Here is a 14,085-nt window from a genome sequence, read left to right as displayed (position 1 = left end):
TATTTAATATTATTTGGTCACTGAATTTACAGACAATTACAGAGTTGAATATCACTGTAACATAAATCATCCGCATAGGATTATGAATGCTAGTTAACAATGCTGACATGTTTGAAATTCCTTTAACGCTACACAGGACCCTATTTTCTATTTAGGCACCCACTGGGTTCTATCTAATAAAAAAAAACTCTTTTAACCCCCCTCCCCAACCTGCTGCTAGACACTTGTAGCTAAATCCTCTGGTTGCAGACCTGGGTTGGGCGCATCTGGCTTTGGCAAATGGCACTTGAGTGTATTGGTGAGTAGAGGGGTGGTCAGAGTTTAATGCATTGACGCATTGCATCACACTTCTTTTAAGATAGAAACAATGTGCTTAGCTTCTTAACAGCTGCTCAGAGTGCACTGAGCATGTGAGTGTCACAGACACTTCTAACAGAAGTGTCCAGTATGGTCACCCCCTGTGACACCTTCAGAGGACTGGATTATTATTATAGAGATGTTGAACCTTTAGATTGGTTCAATAAGTTCATTATATAAAATATGGCATGTCTAGCCATATTCATTTTTAGGGTTTAGTTCTCCTTTAAAAACTGCAAAGACTTAGAAGGAGAAGGCAAATAAAAAAACTATAACAAATAAATCATGAAGTCCAAAAGTTGCTCAGAATTGGCCATTCTATAACATACTAAAAGTTTACTTAAAGGTAAACTATCTCTTTAACGCTGGACAGAAATGCCAACATAACATAAATACATAAATTGTTCCATAGGATTGAAAGCATGAGGTGGCTAAAGGAGCAGGACATATTAGAAGATTCCAAGACTGATAGTGAGAACACTGGAATGTGGACATGGTTCAAATACTAACTTTTTCCATGTACATGGGTGTTTCAGGACAGTAACTCTACAACTGGCTAGTTGGTATTTCTGTTTTTGTAAATTCCTTTGTATGTATAAGTGTTCCATTTTATTGCATTGGGTTATCTAACATAATCAGCACACATCAGAAGAGCATGCTTATTACTAATGCTCAATCTGCCTGCCCTGTTATTTGTAGTGTCCTTCAATCAGAACTATGGTTACATCAGTACATAGATTATTTATCTGTTTGGGGTAGAGGGGACAACTATTGGTTATTTATAAAAGTAACCAAAAAAGTAAAAGCAGCAGATTTTGTGACAGCTATTGTCCAATGTCCAATATGCTTGTTTAAGTTTTCCACGTTATTCTCTTTGACTACAGCTAGTGGGTATTTAATATGGTGTAAATTCACCTAAGCAGCTTAGATATCTCTTATCTGGAATGCTTGAGACCTGGGGTTTTCTGGATAAGGGTTCTATAATTTGGATAATCATACCTCAGAGTCATCCCAATTACATTATTTTTAATATTACATGTATTTGCTTGAAATGGACTCTATGGGAGATGGCTTTATTGACTGTAATTTGGAAATTTCTGGATAATTAGTTTCCAGATAACGGATCCCATTCCCATATATATCTTAAGTGATAGTATTGTAGAATTGTTACTTTTATGTGAAAATATTTTAGGGGGAAAAATTATTTTAAAACACCCTGAAATAATAAATAAGGAGGGCAAATTACCCATAGAGTTGTTTTTTCTGTTGTGATAAATATTGTTTTACTACCAAAGGTAGATTGCAGAGCCTGACAAATCCACTCCAACAGCCTTTATGTTCCATCATGTGTGGTTATAGCATCTTCTCCTCCTCAGGAATGGTTTGCACAATTTGCAAACTTCATGTAATAATGGGTGTAAAAGTCACACCCTAAACCTGTAGTTATATAGCTTGAATTCTCCTTTACAAATTTTATTGGACTGTTTGGGAAGAACAACTTCAGTGGTTCCATATAGAGCAAGATTAGGGAAACATCCCCTGGAACTCAAATACTACAAAACCTTTAAAATGCACTACAACACCAACATGCGATGGAAGCTGCCTTTGGTTTGCTTCATATGGGAGATTGCTATGATCGTTCTATTTGGTGTTTTTGTACGGTATGACGAAGAAGCAGATCCCCACTGGGCAGAGTTCAAGCAAACAAACAACATTGGAAGTGATATTGAAAATGACTTTTACTTCCGGTATGCTAGTAAGTACATTTTATAACACATTTTCATGTGAAGATTTAAATAAAAAAAAAGTATGTATTATTGGGTAACATAACTTAACATTTTTGGGTATGTAGATACTAAATAAATATATAAATACTTGTTTATATATTTATAATAGACTATTGCGCTACTTCTAAACTTTACTATATTACTGTAACAGGTGTTTGAATGTTATACAGGTATAGGATCCGTTATCTAAAAAAACCTTTATCCAGAAAGTATTGAATTACTGAAAGGCCATCTCCTATAGACTCCATTATTAGCAAATAAGTCTAATTTCTAAAAATGCTTTCCTGTTTCTCTGTAATAATAAAACAGTACCTTGTACTTGATCCCAACTAAGATAACATTAATCCTTATTTGAGGCAAAATAATCCTGTTGGGTTTAAGTAATGTTTAAAGGATTTATTAGTAGATTTGGAGATCCAAATTACAGAAAGATCCCTTCTCCGGAAAACCCCAGGTCCCAAGCATTCTGGATAACAGGTCCCTTGCCTGTATTATGATTTTACATTTATCTTTGGTGGTTGGCAGGTGGTGGGCCAAGTTCTTGGCACTCTCTGTCTCTAGGGGGAGGATAGCACATAAGCTCCTGGGACATGCCCTGACAGTCTTTTGCAGATTGACTACTCTGTGCAGATGGGAGTTGATGTTTACAGTAAGGACAGGAAAGTGAAGGTCAGCAAGGGGGCTTCGCCCACCACTTGAGACACCTCCTTGCTTACCACTTCTGGTCTGAGAACAGGTTAGAGGGGCCGCTAATGTAGACAGTACAGCTGACAAAGTTACTAGAGGCAGCTATTTGCCACCACCTGTAAGGTTCTGCCTGAGGCAAGTTTTGCAAAGTAAAAACACCCTTCGGGTAATCCCATGCTAGGAAAGATCAAGGGACGCTGATATCAAGAGAGAAAAGCTTGACTGTCATAGTCATAGCATAGTTGCTGCTTAAAAAAACTTGCATATTCAAGCAACCCCAGTTTCTCTTCAAGTCTAGTAGATGTTCCAGTTTTTCTTCTTGCACTGCTTTAGAGTACCTTACCGGAACTAGGGGTAGGGAGAAGAGGTACGTGCCTAGGGTGTAATGTTCATGTCCTTATCCACTGCCTGCTTCTTTCCCATCCGTATTTAGCGCAGCCCAACATGCGCTCATTTGTGCATGTGTGCACACGCGGGGCGAGGAGGGAGACCAGGTTGCCTAGGGCGCCCGCTTGCAAGGCCCAGTACTGCTTTACTAGCTTGATATGGCAAATTGCATTTCAGCTACACATTTTACAGGCTTTAAATCCAAGATACATTGCATTTACAGCTATAGCACTCTAGGATAATAATTAGTAATTAGTAAGGGGCACCATCTACTTATGGGTTTATTTATCGGTTTTTGAGTTTTTGAATTCGAGATTGTTTTTTTAATGTAAATAAACTTACATTTCAAATGCTTGCTTATTTATGAATAAAAAAAATTGAATATCTGGAATTTCTTTACAAACTCAAAAAAACCTTTGAAAAACTTGAAAATCTCAAACTGAAAATATTGGTTAACTTTGCCTAGGACAACTCCCATTGACTTCCACATGAACTGACAAGCTTTTAGATGGCAAAGTTTTATATTCGAGTTTTCTGATTTTGTTTTCCTTAATAAATACCAGACATTCACATTTTTGAACCATAATTTGAATTGTGTGAGTTTTAGCTCTTAAAAATTCAAACTTAAACTTGATAAATCATCCCCTTAGTGCAGGGGTGGGAAAACTACGGCCCGTGGGCCACATCCGGCCCCTTGGCCTTTTTAATCCGGCCCGCCGATGACGCCAAGTCTCATCACGCAAGACTTGGTGTCATTGGCGGGCCGGAATTAAAGAGACGAAGGGGGCGTAACGCTGGCCTGGCCCTGCCCGCCCTGGCCCGGTCCGGCCCGGCGGTAAGTAAATGTGGCCCGTGAGCCAAAAAGTTTGCCCACCCCTGCCTTAGTGTCTACTACCAGCACCAATGAATTGCATGCCAGGCATGCATTGACCCAAGGAAACCTAGGAGCTTCTTCAAGGCTGGAGGTGGTGGCAATTCAATGGCTTCCTTAGCAAGCACCATCGTTATGCAGATCAGATGTTGACTGCCAATGCCAATATTAACGTTGTGTACAGGATTATATCATAAAACCTGCCGAAACTATGTTCTTTCATTACTTGTGATTGATTTGCAAAATTGTTGTTAATTTGCATAGCACTGGGTCATCATGCACAAGTTGTGATGGATGTAGCATAATTAGGCTGTCATACTGGAGAAACTCTGCATTGTGAGTAAAATGAAAAAATGTCATGGCAGTTTGTGTAAAAACTGCATTTTGCAGCATCCCCAGCGTTGATAAGTAAGGCTTACGGAGTGTGAATATGATCATGGAGTGGGAGGGTAAAAATGGATGCAGTCCAGTCATGGAAAAATAAAGCGACCTCTTTTGTTTCTGAACATTCCTTTTACAGAAAAAGGTCACAGGTTTATTGTGACTTCAATCATATTGTAGTTCCCAGGATCATCTAAGACAGTAAATAAGTTTTCTCTCCAGTGCTAAAATTAGAAGAAATGTAGATTTGCATGACATAACTATAATATATAATGTAACATAAACCCACCCAATAGCAAATTTAAAGTGCACGTCCACTGGAATTCAGTAATACAGAGAATATTGGCGGATGGATATTGAATATTTTCCCTTGCAGCCTTTAGCAGTGCGTGTTATGTCTTTAAATCATCTAATCTTCTAATTATTTCAACAGTCTGCAAGGGAACATTCCCTAAACCAATGACAGGAGTCACTAAAACTAGATTTATTTCTTCCCCTAATTGACCTGACACACCTCTGCTCTGCACCAATCAGAATGCAGCTAGCATGTGTCACTGCTTAGTCTTGCTTTTGCCTGTAGGATGATGCTGTTATGTGCAAATGACTTGATTTAAGTCAGTATACAGCATTCTCTGTCTGATAAAATGATTCATAGCAATAAATACTATTTAATTGTGCTTTAGCGTGCAGTTGAAAGATATTTCTGATCACACTGTCACTTACAATTGACACCACTGTTGACGCCTTGAACAGTTTTGCTTCTAGCAGCTGCTGCATCATTTAACATCTGTCTGGTATTAGTTAAGGAAAATAACTTATTTTTGTATAAGCTGTACATTTTTCATACACCCTCCAATGCATACTTAAGAGAGAACTTATAATTAGTAATGGGCAAAATTTTTCGGCAGGTATAGATTCGCTGCAAAATTCCACATTTCACCAGTGGCGAATTTTTTCATGAAACTGCTGGAAAAATTAGCTGAGTGAAGAAAAAGTCACTGTCACATTAAAAAATCTGCAGTCGCATCAAAAAATCGTGGCCACGTCAAATAAGCTGTAGTAACATTAAAAAAAAAGTTGTGCTATAGTTGCACTTTGTGAAATTTTCACCGTTTTGCTAAATTTTCACCAGTTTCGCAAATTTTTTGGTGAAACAGGACAGATTCACTTATAACTACTTATAATGCACCAAGATTCATGGTACCTCACTACTATTTCTTGCTTTTAGGGGAAGAATGGTGGTTCTGCTTCATCTGGAGCAAATATATGAATAGTTAGCCACTCACACATTCCTTGCTGTAGTGGGGTACAGGCTGCAGTTAAAAGTCTTTAGATTTGCCCAAGCAATAAATTCAATCTCGTAACCATTAAACAAATCTGGCAGAAATATTACAATGATTACTCCTGTTTTTATGGAAGCCTAATGTAATTGTAGGTAAGAGAAACTTGGCAGATGCCTGCTTTCACAATGACAGTTTTTTGGCTAAGATGTATTTATATTTATACAGTCATCACAAAAAGAAAAAGGTTCTTTAGTCAGTAGCTTTGTTGGCCAGAAAAGGAACATATAAAGGAATGGTACTCCCACAATAACACGTTTATTTATTCAGCAACTGGCAAATAATATGTATTTATATATAACATTACATAAAAGCTTGGGCACATTCCAGCATCTGTAAGGCTGAGAAGTTGTAACTTATGCACACAATAATGGAATGCTATTTGTTCTACACAAAATGCATTTTTCCTATTATCAACCAATCAATACGGGCAGTAGATTCTGTGTTTCTCCTACCCATGAGAAAATAAAACATACACCACAATAACTAAACTGTAAAATATTGAGCACAATAGATACCTCCTGCTGTTTCCCTAAAGCTGTCATATGCACAGTTTTGAAGTTTTTGTTTTTTCTTTGAAATAATCCTGTGAAAACACTTGCGATGACAGTGAACTTGATCAAAGCCAAGGAAATCAGTCAATTCCCTACGTGATATTTTCTGCATTCTTCCGGTGAACTAACGTCTCTGGAACAACAAACAACTGCAAATGGTGGTGTTTCAAAAATTCTACTGAGAAGTCTGTAAACACTGTTTTGTTTCTGAAAATAAGTGCATTGTTACCATGAACATATATTTATTTAGTACATGGCAGAAATTGTTTAGACTAGCAGTATAGCCATTTTGGCCTTTGCCCGATGGGTCACTGCATTTAAATGTCCACCAATGAGGCTTATAATATGACCTATGCAGCTACCATCTAATGATACTGAGCGGCAACTATATGGCAGTTCTCACGAGACAGATGAGGACTAAAAAGTCTTTTATCTGCACCAGAATCAACATAAACTATTGTAATGCTTTAGGGATGCACTTACCAAATACTGAAATTAAATATTCTGCTGGCCTAATTATATTGGTAAGCTATTTGACACCTTTCCTGTAGGTGTCACTGTATCTTTAGCTCATGTATCAAAAGAAACACCTATCTGTGGATAGTTTGAGAGACCAAGATCCCCTGTCTCTGGAGAAAGAGTGGTTTCTTCCAGAGTTTTAGAGGAAAGGAAGAGGACTTTTACTTCCTTCTTTTTTTTGGGAGCTACAGGAACTGCTACATATGCCCATTGGGAGAGAACCAATTGTTACCCTGCATAGAGGGTAAGACCCCAGGGGGAACCTTTCTTAGTTAGGGTTAGCCAGCTTGTGTTATAGGAGTGGCTCAGAACCCACTTAGTGCCAGTCAGGGTAGCCGAGCAGCCCAAAGCGCCAACAGGAGATTAGTGGGTTATTATCCTTGTTGTACACAGGTAGATGCCTGGCAACCCAGAATGCTACTGTACATCCTCAAATGTATTTTAAACTAAACTGTGTATTTCACTTTAATATGTGATTCAGCAGCAATATGGTCAAATGATTGTTATTATATGTTTGTTAACTGTAGTGCTATACATAACACTGTAACATATAAAAAAATATTGCTTGTTAAATTTTTTCAAGGAGTGCAGGTATAAACAGACTTTATGAACCAGTGGGGCCTTATCTACTGCTAAATTGCATGTTTCTGTGTTATTATTTTTCCCATATTAAAAGCGCTAAAGTGACTTTAAGTAGTTTAATTGTGATTAGACACACTCGGCCTCTACAAAACTGCACATTATATTTATTACAGATTGTTGCTCTTGACTTAATGTTGCTGTTAGTCTTTAAGCAGGATCCAATTTGCTTGAATTAGTTCAAGGATTTAATAAATAACCACTGAATGTTTAGCTTAACTTGAATGTGCTAGATCATTATCAAAAGTGAAAACCAAATTGCATTTAGATTCAAGATCACCTTGACTTGGCCACAGCCTGCATAAGAACTACTACTTGTACCAAGCTTTAATGGTGCTGAGACTTAACAGAGGATGAAACACGCAAAGTGGTGATCAAAATGCCACATACTAATGCTATAGTATTTCCCTAATTGTTTATTACATAAATAATTTCATTTTCAAGAGATAGGAGAGCTCTGTGTCCAGTAGTTGGTATACATTAAGAGTGCACTTCTAAATAACTTTAAAGTGTGGGTGCCTTTGATGCTAAAATTATGTCATAGTTCTGTCCTAGGGCACTTCTGTGGGTTTGCCCATATCCATTCATTGGATCAAATAAAAAATTTGCTTCCAATAGAAAAGGATAGGAAAGCGATGTCATTATCGGACACTGGTGGTAACTAATTCTAATTTCCTACCCATTATAGCTTTACCCCCTTATCTAATAAAAGGCACTAAACCCAAATCAACTAATAAGATGTTTGCTTAAACAGGTAACCAGTAAATGCTACCTGCTGATTGGTTGCTATGGGTTACTATTCCTGGGCAAACTTAGTGCCTTTTATTACATAACCCCCTTAAGGGTGAAGACACACAGAGCTACTAGCAGCGGCTTCTTGTGATGGCTACAGAAATAGACAGTGCTGATCATTTACTGATAATTGTCTCTTCATGTGCTTTAGCAGAGGCAAATTTCAGTATTGTCTATAGCAGGGGATTTTCTGGAGTTTAGTAGTCATGACAAGTAGCTGCTACTAAGTAGCTCTGTGTCTCTTCACCCTAAAGGAGAAGGAAAGGTAAAAACTAAGTAAGCTTTATCAGAAAGGTCTATGTAAATACAGCCATAAGCACTCACAGAAACGCTGCACTGAGTCCTCTATCAAAAGAAACATAGGATTTATCCTCTCTTTTTTTTGTAAACATGTTCTGACTTCATCTCTCAGAAAAATCCTTCATTCCTGGGGCCAGAGTCTGCCCAGCTCTCTTCTCTATCTCTTCTCCTGCACCCCCCTCCAATAAGAATTCATAAAACTCATTCCCCCACCCTTGGGAATGTGTAATATGAGCTACCAGCCTCTAGATCTACAGCAGGAAGTAATGAACACCAAGCTAAAATGGCAGCTGCAATCTAAAACAAACAGAGAAAGCTTCTAGGGCTCTTTACTCAGGTATGATAAAGCTTTCTGCAGAATAAATATAGCTTTCTAGGTGGCACTAATGTGGCGTATCTATTGGCTTTAAAATGCCAAATTGACTTTCCTTCTCCTTTAAAATCTACATCAATAGAAAAATAGGAAGATAGTTATACAGTATAATGGAATAAGCAATCATAGAGTGGACAAACTGTTTGGTATAAACATACAGTAATTGGAGTACTGGCTAAAAAATGAATAAGCATTGAAATGCATTTTTAGAGATCTAAAATATCTCTTCTTTGCACCCCTAGGTTTCCAGGATGTCCATGTCATGATCTTCGTTGGCTTTGGCTTTTTAATGACATTCCTTAAGAGATACGGCTTTGGCAGTGTTGCTTTCAATTTCCTGCTTGCTGCCTTTGGAATTCAGTGGGCCATTCTAATGCAGGGCTGGTTTCACACATTTAAAAATGGGAAAATTCTCATTGGAGTTGAAAGGTAAATAATAATAATAATAATAATAATAATAATAATAATAATAAAAGAAAACAAGGATTGAGCCCAGCCCAGTGTGTATTCACTGTATAATGCCATTATGATAATGTAATTAACATCTATTCCGATCATAGTTCATGCACTGGAACTTTCTGCAGCTGCAATGTAATGTTTGAGTGTCCATTAAGATCACAAATTGTGAATTGAATCAGATATTGTACTTTCTGTACTTTCAGCTGTGGAGAACTCTTCAGATTATTAAACACCTGAAGATGAGTAAATAATGGTGGCGCTTAAACTTACACTATACCGAAGCTCCATTACTTTTCTCGGAAAGGGGCAATAAAGTTTTTTTTTACAGTTAAATCACTCAATTTCCACTTACTGCTTATTGCACTGTTTACATACAAAGCACTAACAGTGCACAACAATTAAAGCAAAAGTTTAAACCTGAACCACGTGGAAAAGAACACTGCGTGCTAGACTCTAGCGGTGTGGTCTGGTTTAATCTACAACTTTAACAAGGATTGTTAGAGTAACCTTGCTTGTTTTACAAAACATAAACATTTTTAAACCATAAAAAATGACATTTTTGACATTGATAGTTTTACTCTGCAAACACGCACCATCATTTGATCAGTTAATGACATGTAAATAAATACCTTAATAAAAATGTATAGTATGTTTGATATGTCAACATTGGTCTTTAGTACATCATTTGCTGATTTAAATAATCCCTAACTTAACAGTTATTTAATGGGTCCAGAGGTGACTCCAAGTGCTTCCTAGAGCATACTTTTCGTAAATACTCATTCATTTTTTTGTTTACTATTTCTAATTTTAATTTAGAGCACCAGCCTTCTCCCTTCATTTCTATATCATTTTTACTCTACATCACTGTATCAACTTTGCAAGCAGGTTTTTGGGAGACCTGGAGGAAAATTAGTTTTGAACTAAATGACAAGGAAGAATAGCTGGAATCTATTTTCCAGCTTTTACAATCTTCATTGATCCACAGACAAATGTACCATTTGACCCAAATGTGGACACTACTGATCCAAGCAAGCGTGATGCTCTGTTTAGTTCTGGCCCATACATAGAGTGAAATGAGTCACGTGCTGGGGGAGGGGTTTACCTATTTGAAAAATCAAGTAGGGCAGTCATGCAAATATTCAATTGAAAGCAAAATCAAAAAGCAAATTAACAAAAAGTAAAGAAAATATAATTAGAATAAATATAATGACAAAACAACTAGAATACAAGCAAATTAGAGCCAGCTCATTAACATTGGTTCTTAAATGAACCGTACCCAGTTCTCCAACATGACTCGGGTGTATAAACCCTGTGCCCATTGTTTCTAACTACACAAGCCGGCAAGTTAAATCAGTCCCATAAAGCTGCTCACCGTTGCCAAGAGGTGGTCTGGTTCCAAACCCATAGCTTAGGGAGTTGAATATCAGCAATTCCAACATGGCTTAGCACACCAGATGACAATCAGATGCCAGTTTAAATATAAATTTATTCATCCATTAAAATGAGTTACGCCTGACATCGGTCCTATGATTAAGTGCGCATGTATTTTAACAGATGAATAAACTTTAACTTTAATATTTTAACTGGCATCTGATGGTCATCTGTTTTGGAATTGCAACAATTGTATTGGCCAGATTACAATGTGAGTGCGCACTCATACACCATCAACCATACATCCTGTCAGCAAGTGTTGCAACACACACACAGACAGACACGTGTATATTATAAATGTATTGAAATGACAGAGTTCTTTTAATTCCAGATATATCACTTATATAACACTTTTAGCAATACAAGAGAAACATTATTCATTTTGTCTTGATTTATAGAGAGAAATGCAAAGTACGTACCCAGGTCCCACAAAGCACCTCAGGTGTCATTAATATTCTATGCAGCGTAGAGGCCTGGAATACATATTTATTGCACCTTCAAAGCCTCGCTGAAAGAGATGGCTCAGCCTTAAATTAAACCATGTCTAACTGAGACACACTATTGCAGTTTGATTCATATATGCAATATGAAGGCCTTAAAAAGATTTTTTATTCAGTACAGGCATGGGATCCATTATCTGGAAACCTGTTATCCAGGAAAACCATCTTCAATAGACTCCATTATAAGCAAATCATTTTAATTTTTAAAAATTATTTTCTTAGCAAGTAAGTGTGATTATCAGCCTACTGCAGGTCAAATAATGCAATAGTAGACTGACTGCTCTGAGAGTACACTGGTTCAAATCTGTACCATGTTCGGCAGGTACATGTAGAAAGTATTTGTCCTTGTTAGGGCACTTGTTTAGTTAATGATTCTGAGTGTTTTGTTGGCCCCGATGATTAGATAACAAAACTAGTCCCTCTGTTGCACCAGCCAATTGTTGGTTATATGTATATCAATAATTACAGGTTATTGACATCCAAATAAATATGTGATTCCAAGTGTTGTCGCCCACCAACAGGCCTATTTGTCATTGGGGTGCCAAAATTCTAGCACACCAACAACTAAAATGGAGATTTTAGTGCATAACTTAGTTTAAACATCTTTGGTACATTTGGTTAGAGAATGTATTGCAATATATTATATATATATATATATGCAATAATATCTGAGAAAATATAGATTAAACAGCTTAATTCTTCTAGTTTGGGTTGTATGATTACCCTTGATTTTATTTCAAACAGCTTGATCAACGCGGATTTCTGCGTGGGATCAGTCTGCATTGCTTTTGGAGCCATTCTTGGCAAAGTTAGCCCAGTTCAGATTATGGTCATGACCTTGTTTCAGGTCACTCTTTTTGCAGTAAACGAGTGGATCCTTCTAAACCTACTTCATGTAAGTCACTTTCTTTAAATGAATAGTTTCATATAAGAACAATTTTGATCACAACAAATATAAGCTTGCAGCCTAAGTTTGACTTGGCCTGGAATAGAAATGTACTCATGTAAGCCTAAGGAACTGCTTTCCAGTTAAACAAAAGATTTCAAAGAGCCGTCATGCTCCGCAGCACCCACAGTTTCATTCCAACAGTCGGAAACTGAGGTAGGGATAACTTTTAACAGTTTCTAGGCAGGTTAAAAAGTTCAGAGTTTTAATAATTTTTTTTTTTTCATCTGTCAAGAATATATAAACTAGAAGCTTTAGCTTATAATGTACATTTAAAATATAATTATAAGACCAGATTTTAATGTAAAAGCCAGGGACATAATGCAATTCCTTCTACTGTTCTGATTGCATTTCAAAAAGTAAAAAATAAGATGATTTGTGCAAAGAAGTAGCGGAAAGTGTGGACCCAAGCCCCAGGTAACATAATTAGCTTATGACCCACATCATTACACCTCTTGCAATGTTTGTATAGATAATCCACCTTGTGGTGCTTATGTACAGAGCATTGTTTTCATCAAGGCACACAAGGCAGCCTTCTGACAAAAAGCATTAAGCTGAGAGTTAGAATTCCCCAATAGCCCAAATGATCAGAACATCAGTGAAGAGGGCTTGGCACTTCCTATTGCTGTACCATACAGTGGCCGGCATCTTGAATCAGAAGATGAAATTTTCAAACCTGCTAGACAGCGGAACTGACTGATACATTAGTCAGGATTGTCAGGTCAGCATGCACATAAAAATTGAACAAACTTTTTTCATAGGAATTTTATAGACAGCTTGAGGCTAAACTGGACAAATCTTTAGCATTTAATGCTGAAATCTAATTTTCCTACAGTTTTACCACACAGGTCATGCAAGGTCAATGTTGGCTAAAGAAACATTGACCTTGATATATTGATGTTGGTATGGCTTGTGACAATGGTATTTGCATTCAACCTGTACAGGATTTGACCCACCTTTCTACTAGCTCTTCTATATATACTTTTACACCTTATTCCTTCTGTTATTATTTTATGTTCTCTAGTATTCTCCATGTTCATTTGGCAGATAGGAGCCTATGATTAAGCGCTGGGTAAGCATGAAACACGTTAGGCATTGCATGTAAGGGGGTTCTTTGCTGTTTTTAATGGATTGAAATAAATGTAAAACATTTTTTATTCATTACAAGTGGTCTTTGAGCTCTAACTGTTGCATTTAGTAGTTTTACCCCTCTTTGGTCACCAGGGGGAGTTTTGCCCTATACCACTTTGTATCTTTTGCCCATTTTTATTCTTATTTCTTAGTTTCAGGCATCTCCAATATTTCTGTATCTTTTTTATAGAAACATAAATGATGGCTTTAACAATAAGATTTAAAAAAAACTGTTGGATTATGCTACCACCTTAAATCCTAAAAAACACATTTGGGATATTTAAAAATTAAAGATAATGGGTTTATACAAAGCTTAGCTATACCCCAAAATGCTGCCATACATGTATGGTATTTGCATAGATATACAGCTGCCCACAGTCCCTTATGGCTTTCTAATTTAAAAACTCCTGATATTTCCACAGGGATAATAAAACTAAAGGTACAGTTGCCTTTTAAATTAGTGAAAGTAACATTTTTAGCTAATGAGCAGAGATTACATTATGATTGAGTTGTTGTACTCAGTATCTGGTGTCATAATTGCAGTTAGACGTAGGCTTGGCTAATAGTTTATTGCTACATTCAAGAGGAGTCGGCTGGGTGTATTAGGACATGATGAACTGTATTTACACTC

At 37.0% G+C, this 14,085-nt stretch overlaps 1 protein-coding gene across 5 annotated transcripts in view; it reads left to right on the top strand.

Moving 5' to 3' along the window:
* rhcg (Rh family C glycoprotein) overlaps positions 1-14,085 on the top strand; it is a 37,812-nt gene that overhangs the window by 5,943 nt on the left and 17,784 nt on the right. For 4 of the 5 annotated variants that reach the window (XM_012958791.3, XM_031897802.1, XM_031897804.1 and 1 more), the window contains 2 exon segments: positions 9,230-9,416; positions 12,122-12,272. In XM_012958791.3, coding sequence (XP_012814245.1) covers positions 9,230-9,416; positions 12,122-12,272 — 338 coding nt within the window. 5 annotated transcript variants of the gene reach the window in all.

The sequence above is a fragment of the Xenopus tropicalis genome, chromosome 3, assembly GCF_000004195.4.
Source record: "Xenopus tropicalis strain Nigerian chromosome 3, UCB_Xtro_10.0, whole genome shotgun sequence".
NCBI classification, from domain to species: Eukaryota; Metazoa; Chordata; class Amphibia; order Anura; family Pipidae; genus Xenopus; species Xenopus tropicalis.
Note: the sequence above shows the minus strand (reverse complement) of the source record. Positions and strands in the feature narration are given on the sequence as shown.